The sequence below is a fragment of the Manacus candei genome, unplaced genomic scaffold (assembly GCF_025592945.1).
Source record: "Manacus candei isolate 608988 ecotype Guabito, Panama unplaced genomic scaffold, ASM2559294v1 h1tg000027l, whole genome shotgun sequence".
Taxonomy (NCBI): Eukaryota; Metazoa; Chordata; class Aves; order Passeriformes; family Pipridae; genus Manacus; species Manacus candei.
Window position 1 is genome coordinate 696,964 of NW_026138075.1, and position 16,139 is coordinate 713,102.

General features: G+C 38.7%; 1 protein-coding gene across 11 annotated transcripts in view; it reads right to left on the reverse strand.

Annotated features, from left to right (window-relative positions):
* The window catches only part of SHOC1 (shortage in chiasmata 1), a 48,425-nt gene extending 37,653 nt beyond the window's left edge, over positions 1 to 10,772 (reverse strand). For 9 of the 11 annotated variants that reach the window (XM_051789271.1, XM_051789268.1, XM_051789264.1 and 6 more), the window contains exons 1-4: positions 10,612 to 10,772; positions 8,765 to 8,842; positions 5,041 to 5,170; positions 4,383 to 4,464 (exon numbers count right to left, since the gene is read on the reverse strand). In XM_051789271.1, the coding sequence (XP_051645231.1) occupies positions 4,383 to 4,464; positions 5,041 to 5,170; positions 8,765 to 8,833 (281 nt within the window). In that variant the 5' untranslated portion in view covers positions 8,834 to 8,842; positions 10,612 to 10,772. Of the gene's footprint in view, positions 1 to 4,382; positions 4,465 to 5,040; positions 5,171 to 8,764; positions 8,843 to 10,351 lie in introns of all 11 variants that reach the window. The other 2 variants (XM_051789262.1, XM_051789273.1) reach the window with 2 other exon arrangements.
* Between the last annotated feature and the right edge of the window lie 5,367 nt (positions 10,773 to 16,139).

Sequence of the window (16,139 nt, forward strand, 5' to 3'; positions counted from 1 at the left end):
TTTTGTATTGGGTCTGGCTGAGCTGGAGCACATTTTCCCAAAGCAGCCCTCGCAGTGCTATGCTTTGCATTGGCAGCTAGAAAAGTGTTGATAACACATCAGTGTTTTGGTGCTGCTGAGCAGCACTGGCACAGCATCAACATTGTCTCTCAACATCCCTTCCCCTCCCTACATCGTGGGCAGGATCCTGGGAGGGGACAAAACCAGGTCAGCTGACCAAAACTAACCAAAGGCATATTCCAGACCATATGACATCAGCTCAGATATAAAAGCTAAGGGAAGGAGGAGTGAGGGGGGCATTCATTATTTACAATGTTTGCTTTCTGAGCAACTGCTATGTGTGCTGAAGCCCTGCTTCCCAGGAAGTGGCTGGACATCACTCGCTAATGGGAAGTAGAGAATAAATCTTGTTATTTTCCTCTTTGCTTGTGAGACTGCAAACTTCCACTTTTGCTTTAATATACAGCCTCATCTCAACCTACGAGTCATTTTTCATTTTATTCTGTCTCCCCTGTCCAGCTGGGAAGTGATAGAGTGGTTTGGTGGGCACCTGGTGTCCAACCAAGGTCAACCCACCACACTTCAAAAACCATGAAGAAATTGCAAGTAATAGCAATAGGAAAAAGATAGGATAAGTGAAGAAACAAACTCACTTCAATTTCCTGTCACTTTTCATATTAATATCAATATTACTATTATTTCTTTAGGAAAAAAACCCCCAAACTGTGTTAGACAAATAAATAGCAAAATCATTTGATGCAGAAAGAAACCAACCATCATAGTCCTGAGCTAAATGTGTATCTGGACAAAAAGGTTGTAATTGTTAAAAAATTAAAATATGTATTAGTGTTCTGTTATCCACATAAATTGACTGCAACAATATACTGGCTCTAATTGATGAGTGCTGACATTTCTGAAGAACCTAAATCAGCTCATCTACACTTACTGAATTTATTATTCTCATTTCAGACAACGGATTTCTCAACTGTGCATCCTATTGATTCATGCATGTTTTTAATAATACATTGCATTGCACCATCTTGCTATTTGCTAGTAGTCCTCTGAAGGTAATTCTCAGACGAGTGCACCTCTGAATTTCAGTATAGGCCTTCATGTGTAGACAGCAAGACTTAGGAATCAACTATTTCACAACATTTTGAGTATAGCTTAAAAGTTAATTTTGAAACTCCAGGTAGTATAATTCACAAGCAATAACCATGCAGTACTGATAGTAACTAATATCCAAACTTTCATATGGCATAAGCCTTTGAAAATCCTCGAACCTTAAAACACTGCCCAGTTACAAGTGGGCCAACTTCACTGAAATCAGTGGATTTCACTGTAGTTTTATAGATAGAATTCACTATGGTTTTATAGACAGAATATACCTAAGGGGAGTTGCTGATTTGAGACTACATGGGCCATCTTTTACAAAGTCAAACCCTTAGTAAGGCTGTTCTGGAAAGTAGTAAATATTTTAAATGCAGACTACTCTAAGTATGGAAACATATGTTCAAGTCATATTTGTGTTATGGTTGTACAGTGTTTTGAACACAGAAAGAACTACATTAGGTTTAATGTATTTAGCTTCAATTAGATCTTTACATTATGAAGCAAAACTTTCAGCAGTACCTTTGAAATACGGACAGTTGTGTTTCAATATCAAAATAAGCACAGCTATTAAGCACATGCAATAAAGCCAATAAGGAGGTTTACCTAATTAAGTAATTTGGCGATTTCTAGGAATCACAGACTCACTTCCTTATCTCCTTTACTACTAGGTGTCCTCTCACACCTGCTTAGGCAGTCAGTGTCTTCTTCTCAATGTTTTTCTCCTCCTCAGTGTTTTTCTCTCACTTGTTTCTTGTGCTCTTCTTATTTTTCAGCCTCTCCAAGGAGACAGTAGCTCCCCGACACTTTGAACCAGTTTTTGCTAATATAGCAAGCCACTTCACTGACCAATTTGATCAGTCATTCATGCTTACATTCCTGACTGGCTTACAAGAAGAGACACTTTAAAAAATCACAAACCCCAAACCCCCAAGTTGACAAGCTTATTTCAAAATATCATTTCCCTAACCTAGTTACCTGAATATTTAGACACATAGAAAAGCATAAAACTTCTACACAAAACCCCTGCTTAGTAGTAAAACCTTATGCCTACTGTGAAAACAGAACAAAGTCTCAAAAAAATCTCAAAAGCCTCAAAATCTACTGAGCAGAGTCTCAGAACAGACTGTATTGAATTGTATGATAAGCAATCCAAAGATACTGAACTCAACCGTATTACATGGTAGCACATCTGGAACATCCTTTGATAAATTACTATGCCAAACCACAAGTAAGTGCAGAATCTTTAAACTAGATAATTACATTTTTTTGTACAACTCTCGGACTACAGTTCTCCTATGAGTCATACCCAGCAGTGAACCACGTACTCCAGAAAAAATGCCTACCATTGCTTGAAACGACAAAAGCAGAACATTTTAGTGCTTATTCCTAATAATTTTTGAAAAGATTCTAGCATTTTATTTCCTTTCATCTGTTGGTTTTGTCTATTACAAAGAAATTAGCATTATCTATGAATTTACTTGTTACACTACTCACTCCCTGTTCCTTGCTAAGAATAAATCTATTGAAAAACATTTACTGTAGGTCACTTTTCAGCTATCCAAAACAAACCATCTACTGTATTTATTGCACACTTTTTATATATTTTATTGTGTGTTTATGTTTTGCTTTGCAAATACTTATAACGATTTGTGATGGATTATGTGTACTATTACTGCTTAGTCCTACCCCCAGGAAAACCACTATCATAAAACACCTAAGAATTTAGATTCTCTTTCCTTACCTTAAACAAAATGCAAAGCACTTGAAGAATCTGAAGCAAATGCACGCCCTTTCCTCCTAAGTTTAACTCCCTGCTCCTTATCTGCCTGTCTCAGTTCAAGCAATTTTTCACTGGTACAGAGATCTAGTCCACTTTGGTTTACAATATATTTAGTGAAATCATCTCAAATTTTCTGTAGCTGTTACCTACCATGTGCGCTGATTTCCTGCGTTTTATTTAGATGTTATAACTAACTTAAGTGCTAAAACAACAAGTAAATGTTGTTTGGTCTGACAAAATTCTTAATTCTTGGCATTTAATACTCCTTGAGATGGCATCTATCTGACTCCTCAAGTGCTCAATTTCTGATATGATCTACTTACTGCGATACTAAATCACACTGCATCTTTATAAAAAGTTCTTCAGGATCTGCTTTTTCTTTTAGTATTACTAGTCTAGACAATGTGTTGGGTAACATCTTTGCATGAGTTTTGCAGCATCCTCATAATATTTATCTCACTCTCTGAAGGTGCAAAGATGATTATATCACAATAGTCTTATTTTTTTCTGAAGATACAGAATGTAATTTCAATTGTAATTCAGTGCACCGAGTTAAACAGACATCCACATCATTTTCTGCACAGCCTTAATCCACTCTATGAGCATGACCATTTCTGTGACATGAATGAGCAGAGGGCTACGCTGAATTAGTATATAGCAAGGAAATTAAAGACTATCATATTGAAATCACAGAGGAGTGCCACTGTAAGGTATTGGGAAGCCTGGCACAGGCATTTTCTGTAAATGATTATTTAATTCTTCAAACATAAGTTTTACTTATAACCAGTTTTTTAAAGCAGATTTGAAGATAATAGAGATTTTAGGTAGCACTGTAAAAGCACAAATGTAATTTCTCTGTTTCTTTCACACTGGTGATTGAAAGCAGAAATACACACAATTTATTGGTTTTTGCAGTAATATAATCATCTTTCACAGCTAATATATGCTGGAAAGATCTGTTGCAAGCCTGTTTTTAAAATTAACTCAGTTTCAGAGTTCATTTGATACTTTTGACTTTGTGTATAACATTTTAAAATAAATATATCTATATTTAATTGCTATAATATAAGCTTGACTTTTTATAGCTGCCTTTTACACCTTTTCAGAGATTTATAAACACCCTTCTTTGAACAGCTTCATCTACAGTTATAAGAGATAACAGTCTCAGAGAGGAAAGGGCAAAAGGTCCTTGTGGTTTGTCTTCATATTCATTAACAGTTTCCAGAGACTTTCTCCAATGTCATAAATAGACTATACAACCATTAAAAAAATTACATGAAGAAGCAGTGAACTCCATAAAACACAATATAACTTTTAGTGAAAAAGCCATCTTTAAGCTATTTGCTACAGTGTACATCTCCAGCACACTGTACACTTGCTACTGTCAGAAAACATTTCCATACTCTGTTATCATCATTAGCTTATGGTTCACAAAGTACCTGAATGATATCAAAGAAATCACAAATGTTTTTAACTTAAGGTAACTGACTTTTCCAGGAAATCCTCCACAGGTAAGCTTTTCTTCCATTGATCCAATACTGAAATAGTGATCATGTTCTGTGTTGAAGTAACTGAGACAAAAAAGAGAGAAAGAGAATCACATAGAAAATTTTAAAATTTATTTTTATTTCTTGATCAAACCATTGCAGAGGCTAATCAAACTTTATACAAGATGCATAGAAGAAACAACACTTTTGGTTTCTGTTAGCAAAAGTAATGCAAATACATCAGAAAGATGTGAATACTTTCATACACATTTACCTTTGTCATTGGAAACCTTCATTTTTTTCCACATCTCATAACCTCAGCATCATTTTTTTGAACCTCTCCCAGTTTATCAGACTTAGTATTTCACTTATCTCTGATCATTGATATTCTTCCATAACCACTTCTCTGGACAGAAACTTTTCCAGAGGTCTCTACAGACTAATCAAATATCACCCTCATTTATGGTGCCATACATAAATAAATATCCGTTACCCATTTGTTTCTACTTAGGCGATGAATATGTTCTACCTTCAAGAGATATATGAACTGACTTCAGAAATTATTTTTTTTTTAACCAGACATCATATAATGGACAAACACAAGCTTTTCCTTTAATCCACAGTAAATCTAAATTAAAACTTAAGGATTATAGAACCTACCTCTAGTCCATGGCTTCCTATACTTATCATCAGTGAAGAGTCCTGTGAGATGATACTTTTCATCTTGATATAAACAGGGAGGAAAGCAAAGTGATAATCTCCAGATGGAAAACTTCTGCCTTGCCATGCTCTGCACAAAAAAAAGACATATGTTAAAATTATGAGAGACAGGTCTATTCTTTTTGTGCACCTTTTCAAACATTCCCACTGTTTTCAAGTGTTTTCTCCTATAACAGGATTTTTTATGTTTAAACCTTATTATTTCTGTAATACTGACACAGTCCAAACTAAGAGAAAATATTAACATTTACCTGACTAGCTATTTAACTATTAATCTACACCTCTGCATTTAAAAACCTGCATGTATGCTTAGCTACACTTCAACTAAACTTTGTATGTGCAATTAGAAGTGCTTATCTTAACACTTGCAACTGTCTCCTAAATGGACACATGATCAGAAACAATTTAAAATCATTCCTACTATTGCTGTTTCAAGTACTTTTAATATTCTAAGGTTTGGTTTCTCATCTTTCATGTGCTGTTAGGAGCTAACAAAAGCCCTTTTAAGTCCTTTCATTTTCACTAAAAACAGGGGTACATGGTAGTAATCAATCGAACTCTAGAATTAAATAGTCACTGTGGTAACTTCGATAACTCTTCACTGAGGACCAAGTTCAATAAACTATCTAAGAGTTCTTTTGTCACAGAAGTGTGACAGTACTGCATAAATAGCACAGAACCACAGAACAAGCAGTTATTCGGGAAGCAGGGAGAAATTATTTTTACACGGGGTTTTGTATTTAACAAGTTTATAGCTTAGAAAGAAGTTGTCCTCAAAAACTGTGGGGTGTAAAAAGCATACTGGAAGAGGCAACTAGCTATAGATATGTGGGAGAACACAACGAATGAGACTAGTAACTTCTCTCTAGTTCTAAGTCCATTGCCTCACTTCAGCTGTGTTGCTTCAGTCCAAGAAATGTCCACCTATTTTGGCATATGCTGTCAAGCCAATTATAGCTTGTAGTGTTAGACATCCCAGAAGACAAACTAGAAATATTTCGCTGACTTGGACTGCATCCAGAATTACCATGCTGTTGGTGTACTTTCCAAACCTTCCTGTATAAGCGGAAAGTTGGTGGAGAAAATAAAAGATGTGGGAAGCAATGAGAAAAAATACTGTCACTTCACCAGTACAAATCCTTTTTCCATGTCAGTTTAATCCTCTGTGGGATAGTTATATTCTGTAAATGCTAGTTAATTTTAACAAAAAAGGCAAAAACTACTGCCATCATAGCATCTTTTCCTTTGAACACTCTTGTAAAAAATCAGATCCAACCCAATGAGGTTCCCTCTGCATAAGTCAAAGCATGGCATTTTCCCAGCGATCTCTCTTACAAATTCTGACAAAAGAAGACAGTCAGACAATTACAGACAGCTGGACTTAGGTCTTCTACATGTTACTGGCTGTACATCAGTTTAAGTAATCGGTATTGAAGTTACTTCTGAAACAGCTGCATCTATCACAAAATAAAATTAATTTCCTGATAGAGATCACAGGAACAGAAAGAGTGGGTGATAACCCTTCTTTGATTAAAGCAAACTGTCAGAATTGTGACATAAGAGCTCTTAAAGTACTCTTAGGTTAAAGGAGAATGACATGGTACTGTAGAAGTAGAAGTGGAAGTGGAACAAATAGAAGTGAAGTAGAACAAACACACCCAAGGGCTATCATCACAGGTAACAGCCTTAAACCAGGAAAATTGTTCTAAGTGTAAAGGTTAAGATGAATTAGTTAATTTTATAAAGTCTGATAACACACAACCTTTCTTGCCTGTCTCAAATATATAAAAGTGTTTTTCAAGACCATTACTTATGGTTATGGCATTTAATCAACACGTTTACCCCTGTTTCTCAGGGAACTGCAGAGGTCTCCACAAATTTCTGTTCTAACTGTAAGATGTTATGTGCATTTTTATAGTTCCATACAGCTCGCATGTATTATCAGTTTATAATATTAGAAAACCTTGAACTTGTAAGACGACTTTGTGATCACACCTACATCACTCGGTGCCATGAAGTACCCAACTCTTGCATCTCTGACTGAAAAGATACACTCCTTTCTTCAAAGATACACTTCTAAAGAGCAGCTGGAAAAACTATATCTGGAATTGATATAAATGCATAACAAGTACATTAAGAGCAGGATTCCACATCTAGTTGAGCCAGATGTGGGCAGGAATCAGTTTGATATAACCTCATCAAATTCCAGGATTTCCTAAGAACTGGAAGCTTTAGTCAAGTGCATTTGATACAGGAAAAATCAATATAACTTCCTCTAGAGGGTAGAAGCTAGGCACAGGAGTGGAACAAGAAGCTGAGGTTCGAGCATGGCATATCCCTTGCACAGCCAGATCTGTAACACCTTTAAATGTGTGATCACATCCATTAACCCCTCCTGGTAGCATTACAGAGGAAGATTCACACTGTTCCAGAGCAGCCAGTTGGGAGGTCGCTCAGCATTTCCCTACTAACAGTTTTCATTTGTCCTGCTGTCAGCACTGTCCTCATCCTCAAAACTCAGGCAAGAAAAGCCATGTAGTTCTTCTCTTTTGCACATAGACCACAACATGTTGTGCTAATACATCTATTTTCTTTTGTAGAAAATACGAAAACATCTGAAGATCAAACTGAATGGAACTACTGTGAGAAGGTTTCCACACAAACACTGAATGACAGACTACATACAGTTGGAATTACAACAGAAAAAGTTTTGGTTTCTATAATCTAAGAAAACAGTAGGCACACACACAGGTACAATATAGAACAATTCCTGCACTCTAAGAAAAGTGATAAGGGCAGTGGTCCATAACATGGGTCCCAGTATAACTGCAAGTACTATTGCTGGACCACTTCCCAGGCTGCAAATCTCCATCTGTATGCCAGGAGTGCTTGTGTGTGTCCTTGTACTCTCCCTGTACTCTTACAGGCATCATGTCTTGTTACCTTATTTTTCTGCTCACACACTAGAAATAACCCCCTCTCGGCAAAGCACCCCTCTGCGAGAGGAGTCTTTTATTTGGCCCGTAGCTTTTCTATGAAAACTTAAATAGTAAAAAGTAAAAACCCAATTATGACAGTGTGCCTCAGGGATAAGCAGTTGGCAACGTAACAGATGGAGACAGGAAGGAAAACAAGACTTCACAAGGTTTCTAGATCTTAACTGATCAAAACATGTAAAGCCAAAATATTCATCGTAGGTGTGAAAAGACATCTGCTTTCCACGAATTTAAGCTAAAACATTACAAAAACTCTTCCCTACAATCATTAGGGAATACAGCATTGTGTATAACTATCACAATACACACAAAAGGAGATGGAAAATTGGATTAGTTCTCTGGAAAGCAATTAATTTAATTCAATGCATTAGAACCACAGTATTCTCCGAAGAAAGCAGGAAACTTATAAGTGCATTATAAGTAAACTTGCAACATACACTAAAAATAATGGATGTTCGTTAGTTTTGGTAAAATTGTACTTCAATTTTTTATTAAAAAAACCCTGTAATCACTTCACTTGTTATCCCAGCAAGTGTGGCACAACAACCCCTCTGTAAGAGAATTCCTAAGAAAGTAGTTCTTGATATCTTCATTAACGTGCACTTACTCTGTTCTTCAGTTACTGCTATATTTCGTTCTGACTAATAAGAGAAATAATAAAATTATACCTCATATAAGTAGTCTGTCGAGTGATACTGTAAAGCTGCAAACATCTTGTTTTGTGATGTTTTCAACATTCCAATTGTCTGGAAGATATACAGAATATGGATCAGTTAAACATTTTTTATATCCTCTAAAAATGTTGAAAGAGAATGTTGAAATTCAGGTTCAACAAGAATAGCTTCGTCATTTCTAGCATATGCACCCTGGACTGAATTTCCTATAAAAGAAGGCTACACAAAGCATTCAGTGTTATTCCTCTGGAAGGATGTAACAGACCAACTACAGACCATGCACACTTGATTTCTATCTGAAGGAACTGGGCTTTTGGTTTTTATTTCAGTTATGCCTCTGGCTGTTTATTCCACAGAAAGCCTTTTAAGGCATTAAGTGAAAGTAAGTAATACAAATTACCTCCCTTAAGCAATAATTTTGAGAAATTATCTGAATCAATGAATTTTTATGGATTATAAATTAGCTTTTAAAGACAGTAGTCTGGCTACCTCCTAAACTATTAACTTTTCACTGGCTCATGTATTTTGGAGAGGACTTTTTTCCTCCCTTTTTTTGGTTTTACAAGGGTGAAGGAGATTATAGGTATAAACTATAGGATTATAGGTATGAACTATAGATTAGCTGGGAGAACAACGCCTGCTGGAACACCAGTTCTCTAAGTAAGCTGATGCTTCTGATGGGAACAAAGAGTGAAACAAAAACTATACAAGGACAGAGACACAGTGTGAGTGCAAAACAGACTATATCACAGCTCAGGTGTGCATAAGGTAAGAGAATATTCGTTCTTAATTAAAATTACGTACAAGAGTCAAAGCTAAAGTAAGGAAATTCTATCAAAAAAGTGTATGATGTAAATGAAATGTAACCAACTTAAATTGTAGGGCCATAAGGGAAACTTGCAACAGAAGGCTATCTTCATATAGGTATCAGTAACATACCAAGAGGCTAAAATTGCCTATGTAAAAAATTTGGAAACACCAAATTCAGGTATGGAAACTGGAACCCATGAGGGAAAAAATAATTACGGGCTAGTTGCTTACTTGAGAGGAGTCTGGGCAGAGAAAGGAAGTGCAGGAGAGGTAAAAAGGTAGGTTCAGGCAAGAAAATAGAATAGAGAATAAGGTACAAAATCATATAGAGAACAAAGTAGAGGGGAACCTTCTGATGGAAGGAGTACGGACAGTTAGAAACAGTGGATTAAAACCATGGGATGCTAAAGAAAACCCTTTGCACAATCTACTGGACCCTCCATCAGTTGCACATCCAACAGACTTGATGCAGAAGAATGGAGCAAGAAGGGATGGGTTTGCAAGGAGGGAATGGATTAGTACCCCATCACTGAGTGCTGAAGGGCAGGGAATAGAACAGCAATTTCATAGCATTGATGTGTATCACTGACAAAAATTTCCTCATAGCAATAAAACCATACACTCATGCAGTATAGTAGCTATAGAATAGCAACTACTACTCCCAGGGAAACAATTTCAATTAACACAGCTAAAAGTAGTGAACTGTTCGGCAGTCACTTTAGGTACCGCTAGTTTCTTAAGGGTGTGTCAATCACTGAACATTAAAACCACCTCAATCGGGTAAATTCCGAATTTCCAATTCAAAACCCAAAGACTGTGGCCTAGAAATACTAGTCTGTGGGGACACAAGGAAGTCTTCGATTTTTTTTAAGGCAAGACGAGCTTGCAGAAGGATACGACCCAGTTTCATTCTCCAAGAACTCGAGGGAACACCGCTCTCAGCGAAATACGCAGTCGGAGGTACTTCTGCCAGCACCAGGTGTTTTTAAATCTTCAGCAGTACGGACGGAAACTACTCCGCCGTAACCCACCTCCGCTTAGCCCCTGATGCCCACACGGCCGCCCTTCCCCTCGGCGCCGCCGCGCCTCCGCCCCGCCCGCGCGGGACGGCGAACGCGCCCCTCCGATTGGCTGCCGCCCGGAGTTCGCCCCTCTGATTGGCTGCCGCCCGGAGTTCGCCGCTCTGATTGGCTGCCGGCCCTCCCGCCCTGTGCGCCCCAGCGAGCTCCCCCCCCCCCGTCCCTTCCCTCAGGCACGGCCCGTACGTGACCGCTGCGTGTGTACAGAGGAACTCCTTGGAGTTAGCTGATAGGAAAACTTACCTGATCTGCAAAGCTGAACACGTTTTTAAAGCAGTACATGCATAAGTAAATGCAGCTAAGTAACTACATTCCATCCTTTGTTCCCCCGGTAGCTGCACGCAAGGGAGAAGACGCGACAAGAAAGGGACCGGGTTGGCTCCTAAAGTGTAACTGAACTGCTGACCCGCTGCCCGCTACCTGGGGAATGGAAATGGAACGAGGCCACAGTTTAGCATCCAGATATGCTTCCGCTTCACAAGCTCGGCAAACGTGTGAATTGTCAGTGTCTGCAAAAAGCTATCGGCTTAGGGGAAAGCACCATTTATTTAGTTAGTTAGTTTTAATTGGCTGCATAAATTTCTCCCACAACCCTCAAGCTGCCGTCTGTTGAACAAATTGTTGTGTTTCTCAGAAGGCACTCTAGTGTCAGATTTCTGATGTGTCCAGACTCTGACTAATTCCTGGTCTGGCAGAAATTTCAAGAGTAGTTGTGAGAACGCTCCATCCCCCCACCTTCATCCCACACCATCCGACTGTACACACATCCTAGCTGTAACTAGGCTCCAGATGTGTTTCTGCTTGCTGAAATGGCACCTTATTATGGAGGTTGGCACCACAAAGCCATTATATTGCCTGTCTGTGCCTCCTCCTCCTTTTGCTGTAGATGTGGATACCCACAGAGTACATGTTGGAAGTGCAGAAACCTTTGGCACTGCTGCAGCAGGTGCATTGAGCCAGTTGCTGTAATAGTTTTGGGAACCTGGAAAAATGGCTCCTCCAAGAACTCCTTCCAGGTTGAGTTCCGCATTAGGATAGGTTTTTCTGTGGAAAACAAAATTTACACTTTTCACTCTGGATCCAATAACACCACCAGTATTTGTACATCCCAGTGAGTGAAAAAGTTAAGTAAAAAGTGTACAACAGATGCTGTCTTTACCACTACAAAGTACTTTTTCTTTTAACTGTGAGGATGTTTCTAGCCCAATCACAGGCATATTGCCAATGTTTTCCAGACAGTTGTTCCTATGAAGAAAGCAAATGCCAATACTGAAAAGTTTTCTTGGTATTTTTATATTTAATATGTATTTCTACTGTGCTCTCTAAGAATTGGGAGACAAATTGTTAGGCGAAGTAGGCACAATGCAAAAAACACAGGAACTTCCAATTAAAATACTTCAGAGTTGCTCCTTTCTGCTTGGAATATACAGAAATGCATGTTTTTACCCCGAACGAGGAAACAAAGTAGCAGTATATTATGGGTTTTGAAGAGGATGTTATAGCACAGAAAAGCCCCCAGCAGCAAACGGTTTTCTGGAAGATGTTAAAAGTACCTTAGTTACATAGCTACTGCAAGAAACAATGCAGCAACATGTACTGTGATTAAAGGAAGAGAGGTATCCTAGGCAGATTATATCTCTAGTTTTTCTTCATCAGATCCAGGAATTAATGGGTTGCATACCCTGCAGAAGAAATTTGGCAGCAATTCATGGTTACCTCCATGAAATGATTTTCCTCAGATACACCTGTAAAACTACGACTTTTAGAAGTTGTATGGGAGTTGTTTGTATGGCTGAAAAAAAGTGCTAAGTAGTATATACTAGGTATATTACTGCTGTTAAAATTAAGGTCATAAATGGAAGAAGGCCTTCCATCACACTACTGAACACAGGCAAAGCCTGTGTCTGTGGAAGATGCCAGTGGGGGAGAGGTACGTGAAGTCAAAGTGGTTGCTTTGGTACTCACCAGGCAAGCACATGTTTTCCTCCAGACTACAGTGCTGCATCTTAGTTCAATTTCTTCTAAGTGAAGCTGAAAATGCTGTGGATGAGAATAACATGAATGCCAATTAGTACCGTGAGGGTAAGGAATGTGGCAAGAGATGAGATGAATTTTGGCAGCTGCATGTGTTTCTCATCCTCATCTTTTACATTTGGGCTGCTCTTTAGATCAGAAATGATGGCGAAATATTTTATGTTAGCCCTGATCAATGCTATGCAATGCTGTGCTCTTTCCTCAACTGTCAGAATTTATCACTGAAATCCAGAAAGAGTTTTTGAGAATATTTTGGAGGGTTGAGCACAAGATTACTATGAATATGGTCATAATCTCAACTATATCTCATTGTTCTCTAGAAAACAGTCTGTTGTGAGCTGGATCACAGCTGATCCAGTTCAGCTAAACTGTGTACAAGTGGTACCAACTCATGTTAACTGAGAATTTGGTTTCCTTTTTTTCCCTCATTTTGTGTTAGTCATAGAAATCAGAACTGAAGCTTCCACAGCAGCAGTGTAGTGTAGAGCCTGGTAGAGCTGACCGTGTTGTCTCTGTCAATCCAGGACTGTGCTGAGGGTACATCCCCACCTGGCACAGAAACCTGACTGGGTGGTGCCCTCACTGTTGAAGGAACTGCAGATGAAGACAATAGAACATCCCTTTTTTTATGCTGCTTGCATGTGCCTGCAGCAGAGTCCTCTCCAACCTACCATGGCAAACAAGCTTTAACCCACCTGTCTTTTTCTTCCTGCTCCCTCTACCTCATCCTGGCACTGCCCTAGCTCAGAGAGCTCAGCTGAGCTGCTGCAGAGGATGAGGAGGCAAACTCAGGTAGATGAGGAGGTTTATACAGGTGAATTAAAACAGCTGCCAGGAGCACCCGAAGCCTCCTGATAAGTGGAATACAAGTGCAGCTGCTTGCTACCAGCAGCATGCAGGAAGCCTTACACCATCCTCTGTTCACCTTCTCTAGCTTCAGCTCATGCCAGGACTCCATCCAATCCCTGTCCCTCTCCTGCTGCTCCTCCTTGGCTCTCAGCTCATGGCCCCACATCTTCAACTCTGCCTGCTCCTATGAAGTGCATGGGGGAAACCAATGCATTACCTACTCTGTTCTGGACACTATCTCACTTATGGCTTTCCCAAGTCATGAAGGAGATCTGTTCCTGCTGAACTTCCCATGTGGGCCAGTTTGGGGTGCAGAGCAGCACCGCCAGGTTCTTGAGAAGTGGCCTCATTCATCCATTCTTGCCAGAGCTGCAATTGTACAGACATGCACACACACACTCCTTCCCTGTAAAGGATGGAGCCCCTTGCCATGTTGCACACCTAAAACATGCTCAAGGCATGGCACTTTGTCAGCAGTGGAGAAACTCAGCCCGAATGATTATTTTCCACCTGGTAAAAAGGCAGCTCTGCTGTCTGTGCCACATACTCCCTCTGGGCAGTCCCAGGTTGGAGCAGAACTGACTCTGGACATGTCCCCATGGCACAGAGAGGCTTTGCTTAGCCTACCTTGGGGGTTTCCCCTCACTAGAGTTACAATGGAGGCATCTGTGCCTCCTGTGGCTGCCCAAACTCCTCACTGGCAGAGGACAGAGATGGCTGATGCTTCAGTCAACATCTAAGATGGGCTGGTGGAGACTGTTCCTGCAACAACCTGGTTCTCACCACCCATAGTGATGCCTCTGTCCTAAATACCTGAAGGCAGTGCTGAATGTCTCCTCTGTGTGCAGCACCCACCCCTGAGCCTGCCAGTCGGTGCTGGAGGCCACAGGAAAGGGCTCTGCTGTGGCACCTTGGCCAGTCTCATAATTCTGGAGTCCATCTGCTGAGATTGCTCCATCTCATGCCCCAGCTGCTCCTTCAGCAGCCTCTCTCTGGTATGAAATTCAGCCCACTCAGCCCCCTCCCTTGCTCCTCAGAGATATTTTCTTTCCAGTACTTTAGTGAATCCATGTCAGAAAACAAAGTAATTATACATCTTTTGGGTTAACTCTATGAAAAACGGAATAAAACAGTACATGTTGCTGATTGTAAAGTAGACATGAAGGGTAGAGTAAAGCATTGCAGTGACTCATCTAATCTGTCTTGGTCAGGTAAATGTGTTTTAAATAAACTAAATCATGTTGAGTCATGGAAGTGGCCAGCCCTAAGCTGTGTTATATGAACAAGCCAAGAACATGAGAAATTACAGATCCTTACAGGTAGGAAAAACTGCATACTGTATATGTATTTTTTTTTGGTCAGCCTTCAACGATGGACACAGCTACAAGATGCCAACATAAAAAATAGCAGAAATGAGACATACTGTACTTAAAAGCCAGACCAAAATGAAAAACAGAATCAACTGGGACAAGACTGATAGGAGAAGAGGGGTAAATCAAAGCATTAAAGGAGAACATCTTTGGAGCTCTCTTCCAAACATTGATAAAGCCAGACACAAGTAATGTCACTTCATCTCTTACTCTCCTAACAGTTCAATATTTTTTTCAAATTTTAGTTAAGATTTTTTTAAATAAAGGTTGATTTTTATTAGCCCATTTTTTCAACTAAATGCAATCAGAACATGATGCTCAATACATTTTTTTTCAGTGAAAAAAATTATGGGGGTATTTACTATAGTAATAGCTTCAAATGGTCTTGTTTGGATTCTTCATTTTGATCTGGCTTATTTTATTTGAAAATGGTAGGTGCTGCTTTTTAAAATGTTTGATTTAAATTTTTTTTGTTGTCTCAGTGTCTGCTTGAGTGTAAACTGAAATTAAATTTATTATAAAAAACATTTTTTGTCTTTTTTTATGCAAAACTGTATTTGTCAACTTGTTTAGATAACAGAGTTATTTGTGAATTTAAGTAATTGTTTCTAGTTATTAATTCTTTCAATATATCCTATCTAGCAATACTCATATCTAATTTAAATAATAACTTGTAATAGGAAAAAGGAATCCCTTCTATTTGAACTCCTTGATTTTGTAAGAATTTCTCACTGCTCTGTGGTAGCTGAAGAAACTGGGAAAAAAACTTTTAGTGTCTACCATAGAGGCTCCTCATGGCAGGAACCATCTGTGCATTTCACTGCATTTCATTGACAATATTTACCAAATAACATACACTCATTCACTGGTTGTATCTTGACAGAAATCATGTATCCAATTATGTATTAGCATGAATATGTATTATCATGAATTATGTATTAGCATGGAAGCATGTATTAATACATTATTTTGGATCTTAATGTAGGTTGACATCACAATACATTAAATCTTAATTAAATAGAGTTTTTTTGAAAGAAAATACATTAAATAAAATCTTCAACCAAAAAACCGAATTAATTCTACTTATGTTTTTAGCCACTAAAATGGCTGAATAGGTAGGGCCATACAAGTGTACCAATCTTTATTTTGCAAATGTGAATCTAATTGTGTGCATTTATTAATTCAACCATAATTGTAATGTGTTGGATATTATACAACATTATTTGT